The 13,232-nt window shown below is 33.1% G+C and overlaps 1 protein-coding gene across 3 annotated transcripts; it reads right to left on the bottom strand.

Annotated features, from left to right (window-relative positions):
- Positions 1 to 6,497: 6,497 nt before the first annotated feature.
- LOC101259398 (transcription initiation factor TFIID subunit 15) lies at positions 6,498 to 12,959 on the bottom strand. 3 transcript variants are annotated; one of them, XM_010314737.4, is made up of 8 exons: positions 12,806 to 12,959; positions 10,415 to 10,583; positions 9,909 to 10,273; positions 9,587 to 9,784; positions 8,136 to 8,219; positions 7,449 to 7,530; positions 7,223 to 7,352; positions 6,498 to 6,929 (listed from the first exon to the last, which is right to left on the bottom strand). In XM_010314737.4, the coding sequence occupies exons 2-8, from the start codon at positions 10,532 to 10,534 to the stop codon at positions 6,736 to 6,738; spliced, it is 1,173 nt and encodes a 390-aa protein (XP_010313039.1). In that variant the 5' UTR covers positions 10,535 to 10,583; positions 12,806 to 12,959; the 3' UTR covers positions 6,498 to 6,735. The 3 variants fall into 3 exon arrangements, with proteins under 3 accessions (XP_010313039.1, XP_004250696.1, XP_069147809.1); XM_004250648.5 differs by having other exon boundaries at positions 9,587 to 9,781; XM_069291708.1 differs by having other exon boundaries at positions 9,587 to 9,781; positions 10,399 to 10,583; positions 12,806 to 12,937.
- Positions 12,960 to 13,232: the final 273 nt, after the last annotated feature.

Here is a 13,232-nt window from a genome sequence, read left to right as displayed (position 1 = left end):
CATCTTCTATATTTTTATGACAAGAACCAATACGAAAAGACTAATATCACACATTTAAAACTATAAATAGAGGGCTTCCCTCACATTTTTAAACTACGATTTTTTATGTTTTCTATTCTTCTCTTCTTAAAACCTCAAGTTTGATTGACGAACGTTAACAAGCTCAAAGTTCAGTGAAATTAAAACACTCAATAACATGAATATTAAATTAATCAACACTCCAGTTAAAACATCCAATTAGTATATCTTCTACATTTGATATCAATATTTTTTTATATTATATTATATTATATTCAAAGTTAGAACACCTACATAATAATAAAACAGCAATGCACTATGAGGAAGAGAGTAGAAAGTTTATTTAAGAGGTGTAACTAAGAGATCGTAAGATAGACTATTTTTTTATTTAGTAATATACATATTATTTTTAAAAAGTAGATGGTTTGATTTTCACGTACAACACACGTGCGTCAAAACTAGTATATATTAAGTTTGATTTCAACTAAAAACATTAATAATTAAATAGAAATATTAACCTAATTGTTTTCTAATGATCATAATAAAACACACAAAAAAAAAACACCTACTTAGTGATTCCCTAGAAATTTTAGAAAAAAATTATTTTATGTAGTATATATTTGATAAACATAATTTGTTATAAATTTTAATATTTAAAAAATTTAAAATAGATTTTGAGTTTGGACTCTTGTTATTGTTAATACTCTATCTTATTTTATTTTTTAATTAATTTTATTATGACCCACAGATTTACCCTATTCATATTTTTCAAGCCACACAAATCAGCAGACTTACTCAAGTCGAGCTAATAAGTCATTCTCTTAAAGGGCTTCGAAAATCTTAGTTCTTTAATCATGAATTTGACTAGACCAACCCAATGAATCTTAATCCATATTGACTGCTCTATGAAAATATATTTACTAATGATGAGATTGAATATTTTTTTCAATGTAATTTCCACACTGTATTTAATATTAAGAAAAACTAAAGGAATAATTGTCTAAATTCAGGAGTATCATTTAGTTGGTAAATAAGTTATATATTAAATATAATGACGAAATCGTAAATAAGGAGATCAAAATAGCAACGAGATTATTTAATGGATATAATTTTATCGACAAATGTTTAACTTTTATTTAAATAAAATGAGATAAATATAAAATAAATATTTGATTTTCCAGTGAATAAATTTTTATTTTAAATTTTAACCTCAATTTTAAAGGACTTTTTAAGAATCGTATTTCATATTTTTATCCCGCACTACCGTCTTCTATCTTTACTTTCAAAAATAAATCATAGGCTAAAAACGGATCGCAACAACTATAACTGGTACAAATATATTGCCACAAATAATACAACAAATTTTAAGATTGCTAAATTAAATATTCTTATGCTCCCCCTATCCGGTATTGTTTGTCATGTTACATTTTTCAAAAGTCAATTTGACTAATTTTTAAAGTTAAATTAGATCACATTAATTCGATATTTTAAACAAAAAAAATTAGATACTCTAAAACTATATGAAAAGTACTATAAATTACAATTTTTTGCATATATCTACATTTTTATAAAAGATTATTTTCTTTAACCTCCTGATTAGATTATGTAACAATAACTTTATTGCTAAAACCACAAATTTGCTATATATATATATATACATATATATATCTACATTTTTATAAAAGATTATTTTCTTTAACCTCTTGATTAGATTATGTAACAATAACTTTATTGCTAAAACCACAAATTTGCTAAAACCACAAATATAGATAAAGCAACTAGTAGAATGTACAATGACTAAGTGAATAATTTGTCTCATGTAGGGGACAAACTCTGGAAGTCAAAGAAAGAGTATATAATAAATAATTGTTCGAGGCTATTAATATAGCTATCAAAATAATTAAAATTGAGAAATTATTTTGTCGTTTTAATCAACTTTGATTGGTTTCATATTTGTATTTATGTGGCATGACATCTCTTAGACATGTGATCTTAGGACCCCCCACCTAAAGAAAATCACAAAATAATGTCACAAAACAACCCCTTATGACTTGAAATCTCAAAAATATTAAAATTATGTAATTTCATCAATCTAAGTAAACAAATATTTTATGTTTTCTTGTGAACTTACAATTTGCATTAATGAACGATATTAAAGATATATTATATAGTTCAGAGAGAAGTTGATCAATTTGGCTTTGCAATATTAGGAAAAATTTCACAATCATTGAGATTAGTGTTTTTTTTGTTTTGTTTTTTTAAAAATATACTTCGAACTATCGTGAATGGTATGCAGATACCCTTTGTTATACTTTTGGGACATTAGTGCCCTTACCATCCAAAAACTATACCATATACACCCTTCACTCTAACGGAAGACTAAATAGGGACACGTGACATCCTATCTATCGATCCGATGTCGAATCGATGAATAAGATTATGACACCTGAAACACCGTTAGTATAGAGAGTATTATGTTCTACTTTATGGACGACATGGGCACTAATGTCCCAAAAATATCACAAAGCATATTTGTGTACCATTTACGATAGTTCAGATGTATATTTATCCTTTTTTCCTTTTTTGTTTTGTTTTTAATATGAGTATATTTTTATTTCAAAAGGTAGCATATACAATGAGCATAATAAATAAACATGATCCTTAACTTGACTTTAGAGGACAACTATGTCCTTCAACTTTGAGTAGGCATAAGTAGATACTTAAACTTTTACAAAATTGAATAAGTAGACACATGTGTCATGCATGACATAATACACATAGGACGCCACATGGGACACAAAATTGTCATGTAGTGAATGTGTCTATTTGTTCAATTTTATACATGTTTAAGTGCATAGCTACTTGTACACGCCCAAAGTTAAATGTCATAGTTGTTAGCTGAATCCAAGTTAAGAGTCATTTTGTGTATTATGCCTATACACTATATGCACGATCTTTTAAAACGAAACATATAAAATGTACGTGCTTGCATACCATATCAATATATACTGATGACATAATGCATAAACATGACCCTTAAGTTGGCTTCAGCGATTAACTATGCCCTCCAACTTTGAGTGTGCACAATTGGATATTTAAACTTGTATAAAATTGAGCAAGTAGACATTCCGGCTCAAAACTATCCTTCCCTTCATATTGGGTCAAAAATACCCTTCTTATTAACGGATTTTGTTAAATGTGACGCCAATAGGATTTCACCGCCACATAGACTAAACGAAAAAGGGTCAAAAACACCCTTAAACAATCTGAAATAGCTCATATTTACGCTTAAACTATATTTTAGCTCAAAACTACCCTTCCCGTCAAACTATTGGGTCAAAAGTACCTTTCTTATTAACGAAAAAAGTATTAAATGCCATATAAGATACCACATTGCATGACAATAAAAGTTCCACTGCCACATAAACGAGACACTGCATTACAAGTAATCTCAGCATAACTAATATCAACATTACTAATATCGATATTATTAATATATCTTGTTCAACATTATTCTCACACACCCAAATGACCACAAAATAAATTATACCAGTCAAATTAATAACCCCTAAATACATGAATGGCTGAACATAATTGCTAAAGAAATGAGACACAATAATTAAAGAAAAATGCATATTCTACTTCATGTCTCATATAAGATGAGATCATTAGTGTTTAGAGAGTTGAATAACAACTTCGATTATGACTTTTTATACAGTCTGGTTTGAAACTTGCGTAGTTTGTGTAAATTTGTAAAAGTTTAAAGAAAGCATAATATATAATACACTTAAATTTAGTTTATGAGATATATTTAAACAATTCAATTCATCTCTATTGTGTCAGGATCAACTAGAATCTTCAAAATTTATGTATCACGCCAACATTTGATGAGCACGAGACACAATGGTAATGAGTAAGGGGTCGTTTGGTTACCGTATAAGATACACCTTATTCATATATAAAAAGTTGCATTAGATTTATTATGTTTAGTAAAAGTTTTGTATTAGGTATAAAAGTCAACATAACTTATACCATATTTGGTTGATAGAATTTTAATGTTGTATAACAGTTATAATGTATTAATTTATACGATGTTTAATTAAATTTTTTTGTAGTCTTACATATTTAATATCAACATAAGTTATGAAGGAATCTATATATAAAGTTATGCAGGGTAAAAAATGAAATAAGTTATGTGGATATTAATTATACATGTATTAAAATAATAAATTACATATTTATCCTATTATTTTATTTTATTGGAAACATAATCGTTTTCCTATCTACGTTTATAGAATCATTTTTATTTCTTTTGATTTGATTTATTTTTTTAATTGAAAATTTTACTGTTTTTTATCTACGTTTGTATTTCATTTTATATCTAGATCATTTTTATTTTTATTTTAAAAATGTATTTACAATTTTTATTTATTTATGCAAATATAAATATTTTTTATATTAAAAATTTGATTGTATATTTTTTGATGGTACATATGCTAATCAAATATTAGCATTATATGTTCCACATTCTATTAGCATGTATTATTATTTGTAAATAATATATATTAATAATTTGCAACAAGTTTAATATTCAAAAGTTAATAATTGACTTAAGACATTTATGGGCCTTTGAAGTTGACATAATTCATTTAAACACTTCTACTAAGATTAGTACATATTACACTTTTATTGTTCAGAATAAGTACCTATATGATATTTTTCGCTGACATGACAAGGAAGGTGTAATACACATTCACTCAATGCATCAGATCATATTTTTAGTTTTTCTCTCATATTTTTAGTTTTTCTCTAAAAAAAATCTCTTTCCTTCTTCCTTAGCCATAACTTCTATCGAAATCAATATCATCTCCATTGTTGCCGCCGATGTTATCACCACCACCATCCCCACCTTTCTTTAAGTCTGTTGGATACTGCGATCTTATTTACGGGAAAAAAAAATAGAGACTCACACGATGACTACAATGTTTCTTCTTCAATTCTTTTTTTCTTATTGAAAAATATATCTTATAAATCAGATTTAAAATAAAAAAAAAAATAACCTCTCCTTCCTCCTTTCTCCATGTTTTGCTTAGATGATTATGTAGTCATGATTTTATTGGTATCTAAAATTATAAGTGGTTCATATTTTGTAGGTTAATGCAATTTAATTTTTATCAAATGTAATTTGCTATTTTCAACTAAAAAAAACAGATCTGAAATTTTTTTATTGGATTAAGAGGATTTGAAGGTGATGAAGGCTATGGTGATGGCAACTGTGGTTGAAAGTAAATTTATCTCTTCGTGAAAATTCTCAAGGCCTCATCAGACATTACACAAAGTTGCTTGAACTGTAGCTTGATTGATAACTTCAATTTTTCTCTCCCCCCGTCCCCCCTCCCCCAAATGCCACATGTATGTCATTGATTTGACAATTTTCCACATCATTACATATTACACACATTTTATACTTTTAGTTGATCGTCAAAAGAAGTGTTCAAAAGGCTTAAATCCAAATAGATAGAAGTGTTCAATAGGTACAAGTCCTAGTTAAAGTGACTAAGTAAATTATGCGACTAATTTTAAAGAATTGTCAATGACTTAAGCCTAATTCATATATTGTAATTTCTACATCACTAATATCTGCATAATTAACCCCTGCATAACTCTAACCAATAACTAAACAGCCCCTAAAAGTATAACTTAACAATTAAGACCAACCTGACGTGTTTAGATGTATACTCTCAACATAGGAATGCTCACCTACGAGCTAAGGCCAAATTTGGATGTGTGTTTATGTCTAAGTTGCTTGGACTCGGTATGGGTATAAATCCATGTATGAATGCGAGTGAAAATTCATCAAAAAATAATTAAAAATGTCAAAATAGATTTATCAAACATAGACTATGAAGGAAAACTTCTAGTGTACCCAGTTGCAGGTCATACACTATATCTTGCACACAGATATTATGTGGAAAATTTCAGGTGAATCAAGAAAGCAAATTAAAGGAAAATGAGCGCCATAAAATTTTCTATATAAAAGGTATTCCTTTCTTCACTTCACCTTAGCTTTGTATTAATTACAAATTATTAGAACTGTCCAGACTTCCCCCTTAATTTTGGTCAAACTACCCAAAATTGATTGACCCAATCGAACATGGATCCCCCCCCCCCCCCCACACGTCATAATCGTATCCATGTCAATTTTCGCTTACCTTAATTAATTTCACTAAATATCTAGCACTAGCAACAAGCGTAGAGTAACTATGTCCACCAAGGCTAGAACAAATGATAAGAATCTAGCGTGGTCTCTATTGGGATAAACCTAAGACCACATGATCCTCAATCAACTTCATCAACCACTAGAGCACACCCTTACCTCCATATTTTCAAGGAGTATAGTAAACTGATTCTAGAATCTCTTAACAGTTCAACTATGGAAAGAAATTAAAGATGCACAGGAAAAGATTGTGATAGCCTCCTTAGAAAAAGAAAGAAAGGGACGTACAAATAAGGCAAAAGACGCTGCGAAATGCACGTCAAATATTCAACATATGAGTGAAAAAAAATGACCAAGATTAAGTCGAAAAGTCGACATATGAATCTGACAGAAATGAAGCAACCTTAAGAAGGTGCCATACGAGTAGCCACCCATACAAAAACATGAGACAAACAAAGTTTGATGAATACCATATTTGATGGAATGGTCGCATGCAATCTTCAATGACGATACTTGTTCCGCTCACGGTCGCGGTCACGACCATATTCTCTGTCTCGATCATAGTCGTAGGAGCGGTCTCTATCTCTTCCCCTATCCCTTTCCCGACTTCTGCTTCGATGCCTAGCTCTCTCCCTATCATCATAATCTCTTGATCTTTCTCTGCTTCTTTCCTTTCTATCTCGCTCCGCCACCCCTGCAAAATTAAAGAGTGCTCGGAATCAGGATCATGTAGGTCTTCGATTAATTACACCTCACAAGAACACTCAGCACTCCGTTATGAAATCTTTTAAAGCTCAGGACTAAAGCAGCTCATCGATCCCAAAACAGGATGACTAGGATCAATCTAAGCAATCTAGTAGATCTAGTGTCTACTAGATGAAACAGTTCGACTCACTAGATATTGCATTTAAGAGAAATAATGCAAGATGCATAAAACCATAAATTCTGCATTATGGACAACACATGTAACAAAACTATTGTCCTCACCTAATTCCTCAGCTTCCCATCCAGCGCGTCCTACTCCAGGGGGGAGGCTCTGGGCTGCTTCTGCTCGCTGTGTTTTAGCGCGAAACTTCTTCTTCAGATTTCCAAACTCGTCATACATTTCACCATCATCCTATAATTGAGATGAAGATTTCACCAGAAAGTCAGAAGCAGAATGATACCCAGGATAAGCTATAGAACTCATAAACTTCTGCAATTTTTATCTTACTTCTTCAGCCTCTCTCCTCCGACGTCTAGTTTCCTCTATTTCTTCTTCATCGAGTTCTTTATAACCTCCAGCACGTCCTCCTCTGAAGAGTACAATAAAAGTAGATCATAGTTAATACCTAAGAGAAACACTATTTAATACATCAAATTAAACTTAGTACATGCTTACTAACCATAAAAGGCAACGATAAATTATATTAAAAAACTATGTCAGCAATTTGTGTGGGTGAGGGTGGGTGGCTTCCATGTGTTTTCCTGCCCTTAATGATTATAACAAGACTAAAAGATTGACAAAAACAATAATTTTGCAATTACAAGCCTATAATGCAGCTATACTTTTCTTGATGAGCATGTCCCATACACAAGATCCTAAATAAGGAAGTTTTCCTTGGATAATATTCATGTAGCACATTAATCTAAATCACCAGTAGCTTCAACAGCCAACGTCAACATTAAGTGCCACCTAGCATCATGTCTTGTGCACCTCTGTTCCTTTTCCAGTTGCTAGGAATGCAACATCTTTTAAAATCCTATTGTTGCAGAGCAACAAGGAAAACGGGAGAGGGGAGCGCTTCTCAGAAAACAACAGCGGCACTTCCATTTTAAAAAAAAGGAGGTAACAGGAAACAACAACAGCACTTCTAAGAGATCTAAATAAGCATTCAATGCTGCATCCTGTAATTCATACCTCACACCACCCTCATTGTGCCCAGGCTTGTTGGTGTTGCATATGTTACACTTGTTCCTCTTAGCCCAGTTAATGTTGGCACACCTGAACAATAGGTCAAAGACAAATAGCAAAATGTCAACCTATTAAAAAAGGGAAACATAATAAATGCCAATCAATAACAATTAACAATTCATTCCAGACTAGTTAAAATGATATTGGACACTGTGACACTGAATTCAGAATGACAAGTACGATTCTAATGGTCATACAAGGACAAATACATAGAAACCCCTCTAACTTGCCCCAATTTTTGTCTTTTCATCTTAGCAATCCATCTCAACCCTGTTCCATTTAACCCTCCAACCTCATTCCTTGTGTATCATTTAAACACAAAGAGCTGACTTGTCACATAGCTGAGATTCCTTTACCTGGTAGGCGCTTGAGGGTTGATTTTACACTAAAGTAATAATAAAGAATTAAGAGAAAAAAACAGAAGTAGAATCACTTGGTTTGTCTGATCTTGAACAACGCACATTTTCTATTTGCTAGCTTTATTGGTCTTTTCTATACCTTGGAATCGCTTTCAAGTAGAATGAAATACTTGGAGATTAAAAGTCAACTAAAACAACTAGACTAAAGCAAAATGACAGAGTTAACAATTCCTACATTTCTCGGATGGATTTTGTTTCTTCAATCTAAAAGGTTTTGGTAAAAATATTCTGGGCAAAAACTGCACCCACCCGTACACTCTCATAAACAAAAGAATCACACCAAAACCAAGTCCCTGACAACAAGACTCCAGCTATTACTTATATTTGAGTCATCTTCGACTAGGTAAAGAACATCCAAGTAATCTAGGGAAGGTACCCAACATCCAAGTAAAGCCAATGTAGTTGTTAAAGGTACTGGTAAGTCACTTACCCAAAAAAAGAGGAGTACAGTAAAACCCAACCGTATCTATTTCTAACAAGCACGCCTTTATAGGAGAACACAAATTTAAACCTACCAGATACCTGAAGACTAGACTAACTTCAAGATTAGTGCAATAAGGAGAATACAAAGTCTGATTATGCTCGGAATGGTTTTTCTATGATAAGGTATAAGGAAAATGGAAGTGCGTGCAGGGAATATGCTCAGGCAGTTTACGGGTGAAAAATTATACTCCCTCTGTCCCAATTTATGTGACGCATTTCATTTTTTGAGATTCAACCAGTTTAAGTTATACCAAGAATTTGCTCATGGAATCTTCAATTTTTTTTAAAATGAAATTTATACATTTGTAAACTACGTAGAAAGTACTATTAGTTACAATAATTGACAATTTTAAAATATTTAAAAGGTATATGAAAAAATTCCGGTCAAAGCTAAACTTGTTTGAATGTCGAAATCCGTTATGTGTCTCATAAATTGGGATAGGGAGTATCATATTTCAATAAAATAGGTTGCAAAATGAAAATGAAGATTCTTACATCGGACAAGCCCAATCATTTGGACCAAAGAGGCCTGGAGGACCACCAACTGCACGACCAGGAGCGCCTGGGTCCTGGCTACCACGTCCTCTCCCGCGACCAGCAGCTCCAGCCCCACCGCCACCAGCACCAGCAGGCCGAGCAGTTCCACAGCGGTTGCAAACTCCACGAAATGCAAAGTTCACATTAGTGCAACTGCTATACATTAATTACAAATACTGTAAGCACAAAAACATATTGGACTACTCGAAGTAAAAACAGACAATTGAAGAAGATACAGTAGAGCACGAACGAGCTGCTCACCAATGATCATATCACAGACCTTGTATTTGGACACAGCCAGTCACCATCTTGTTGCCATGCCTTTGCAGAAGCATCTCCCCTGCCCCTACCTCTTCCGCCACCTCCATCTATATCGTTGGAGCCTTCATCCAGCACAGCCAGACCACTGTTCAGATTGGGCTCACTAATTTGATTCACTGAAACATAGGAAGCCTCGTCTTTGTTCTTAGACTCTGCAATAAATACCCCAATCATTGACCCATGAAAATCCTTGTTATTGAACCATTCAACAGCAGCTAATGCAGCATGAGGGTCTTCATATGTGACTGTGGCATCGCCTTTGGGCTCATTAGTAACTTTATCACGGTATAACCATATCTTGGGCCTACCGCTTCGTTTGTCTTTCTACAACATGAAGCAAAACAAATCCTTAGAAAAGAATAAAAAAATCAAAGTGATCTGTTCAAAGCAGAGTAGGGGGAAGTGGGAGAGAGCATATAACAAACATTCTCGAACATAATTAGAAGTACCTGTTCACAACCATACCTTTAGCACCCCTATTGTGCCAAAATATTCAGCTAGCATATCTTCATCTGTACCAAGGGGCAAGTTACAGACATACACAGAACCATTTAATGTAGATCCTTTCCCTGAATAGCTTGCCATTTATGCTCCAATTTCATCAAATCCAATGACACAATAAAAACCCCAAGAACTGCATAAAGCAACAACCTAGTATTAGTCCTGCCACAGTTCCCCTGTCCTTAAAAGTAACTACAGGCAAATCATATTAAACTGAGAAAAGCACCAGAGTATGTGCAAGTCAAAGGACCAAACCAGAAGAAATGAAGAGATAACTAAAGAAATTTTTTTTATATAAGATAGGGTGTAGGGAGGAAGTTGGGACGAAGCCAACTTTTAAGTGGTGGGATTAGAGACAAATGCCACTTGGCAGTAAATTTTCCAAAACAGCTGGAAATTGGTTAATGTTTTCTTACTGCAATCTTGTAATACATTAAGGAAAGAGCTAAGTAGTTATTGTCCTTTATGAGTATAGAATTTCAGGTCAATGGGCTAAAAGCACGTGTAGAATACAATACTTTCGAGTATACCCAATTTGAGAACACTACTAGGGACCTTCACATGTCGATGCCTGTTAATTTTTGCAACAAGTTGAGAAAATTATCAGGAACTCTGATTTATCAATCAATCAACTACGTCTTCATCCCAAACTAATTAGTATTGGCTATATGATCCTTCATATCTCTCCCGCACTATTTTTTTCCTTATCAATGATGTTATAAGTACTTGCACTAAGTCAGTGCCACAAAATGTAACTAAAGATTGAGATTTGAGGCATTGAGCATATCCACTATTGCATCTAGGCTAGCATCTTCATCATGTTCAATAACCAGTTTGCACTAAAAAGATCGAAAAAAGTATACAGTTTTGTTTAAGGGTATGTCTGATTCTTCAGTTGCCTAAGAAAAAATCTGCTATTTCTTTCAAGCCATATAGTCCACCAAATGGCTCAAGGAATGCTATTCCAAGTATTTGGGGATTTCTTGCACAGCCTGCTCTCTTTGTTCCAGCATTGCAATAGCTCAAAAATGGAGAACAATACAGTGCAAGACATGCTAAACATTGACAAAAACATGCACCATAACCAGAACAACAGGCTTCAAAACAAAAGCTTACTAATCAAATGGCTTTGGAGACTCAAAGATGAAAACTAAAGTATCAATACCATATGTGGCAAGGAGGACCAGTGGACTCCTAAAATCACTAATAACTAATAGAAACTACTATTTGGAAGCATATTTATCCTTATTAAAGGTAGTTCAACTCTTTTACTAGCAGAGTTGTGGGAATCGGCAAATGCATCAGATTCTGACTGGATCACTAGTTAGATATTGTGATACTAAAAAATGAGGTCCCTACTTCATTAAATAGGAAGTGCATGATAAACTGATGGCTGTTTGTTTCTCTAATACTAGATAACATCTACAACTTAGAAGTTAGAAGAAACCTCAAAGATTGGGAAAGACTAGAGAGTTATGAGTTTGGTCTTCTAAAGAGGTTCTGCAACCTGTATCTGCAAAAGATATTAATATTAATTCATTGAAGTGGCTGGCTAGAAAGAGTAGACTTTACTGTAAAGAGTTGCTATGATCTACAAAAGCAATCCCATGATTGAGATATGGATTAGCCTTTGAAAATTATTTGGAAATCAAAGGTACCTCCAAGGTAACTTGTATTGGTAGAGTTGGAACCAAAAGCAACCAGGAATGCCTGTATTCAGGACAATCTTGAAAGAGAAGGTGTGTCCTTGTGCAGTAGATGTTTCTTCTGTGAATGTTACCAGGAAAGCAGCAGAAACCTATTTCTCTATTGTAGTCAAGCCTTGCTAGTTCAGTCATTTCTCAATTTGTTTGCTGTCTGTTGGGATATGCCAGGAGATGTATAGTGGCAAGGACAGAGATATCAAAAAATTCAACAAAGTTCGAAAGATTGCTCCTTCATGCATTTTCTAAACTATTTGGACCCGAACAAGAGTTGATTTAAAGTTGATGAATTTTACCATAGCCTATCATGTTCCGATAGGTTGATACAATAAGGACAGCACGTATATTTTTAATGACTTTCATCTTACCCTATCGAAAAGGAGATGAAACCCACAACACATGGAAAAAAAATATATTTATAAGTCTTGAATCTTTTTCAGTGTGTGAAGGCAGGCAGATTGGCAATACATAGAATTTAGGAGCCATTAATAAGAAAGTAGTATGTAAATTCGAGTACAATCCACGACGAACTATACAAGTTGGATTCTAGGGTTTGTTATACAGTGAGATTACAAGCGAAGCAATGCAAGTCATGAGTGAAAATGGAATTAGGGTTTTAATTTTGACAATAAGAATCTAGAGAGGGACTTACAACTCGATTACGCCGGGGCTGTACTGAAGAGATCCACCGGAGAACAACGGAGAGAGAGCAATTTCGCCGGCGCCAACTTCGCCGTATAATAAGAGTGCCTTTGAAATTGGGGCAGAAACCAATAAACAATATGTATTGTGTTTGGGTTGGGTCCATTTTTATCCATTGCACGAATTTGGGCCTAAGAGTTCAAAATCCATTTGAGCCTAGTGCACAAACAATTATTTTTTTGAAAAAAAAAATTAAACAACTACACAATATTTCTTGGACAACTTTCACATATAACAAATATAAAATTCTTAATTTTATGCAATGACAAACTTTTCAAAATTACATTTCGTAACAAAATTGTAGTTTGCTACGGATGAATAGCTGTTTGGTGAATTGTATAATTAGTATATTATACAGTGCAGAAGAAATTGTATAA

This window comes from Solanum lycopersicum, chromosome 11 (genome assembly GCF_036512215.1).
Source record: "Solanum lycopersicum chromosome 11, SLM_r2.1".
Classification (NCBI taxonomy): Eukaryota; Viridiplantae; Streptophyta; class Magnoliopsida; order Solanales; family Solanaceae; genus Solanum; species Solanum lycopersicum.
Note: the sequence above shows the minus strand (reverse complement) of the source record. Positions and strands in the feature narration are given on the sequence as shown.

What these genes read in the sequence shown, in the direction of transcription:
- LOC101259398 (XM_010314737.4), bottom strand. Translation starts at nt 10,534, where the DNA reads ATGGCAAGCTATTCAGGGAAAGGATCTACATTAAATGGTTCTGTGTAT. An exon ending in GCACAATAGGGGTGCTAAAG is followed by an intron (nt 10,274 to 10,414) that starts GTATGGTTGTGA and finishes TTCATGTTGTAG; the next exon opens with AAAGACAAACGAAGCGGTAG. An exon ending in TGGCTGTGTCCAAATACAAG is followed by an intron (nt 9,785 to 9,908) that starts GTCTGTGATATG and finishes ATTAATGTATAG; the next exon opens with CAGTTGCACTAATGTGAACT.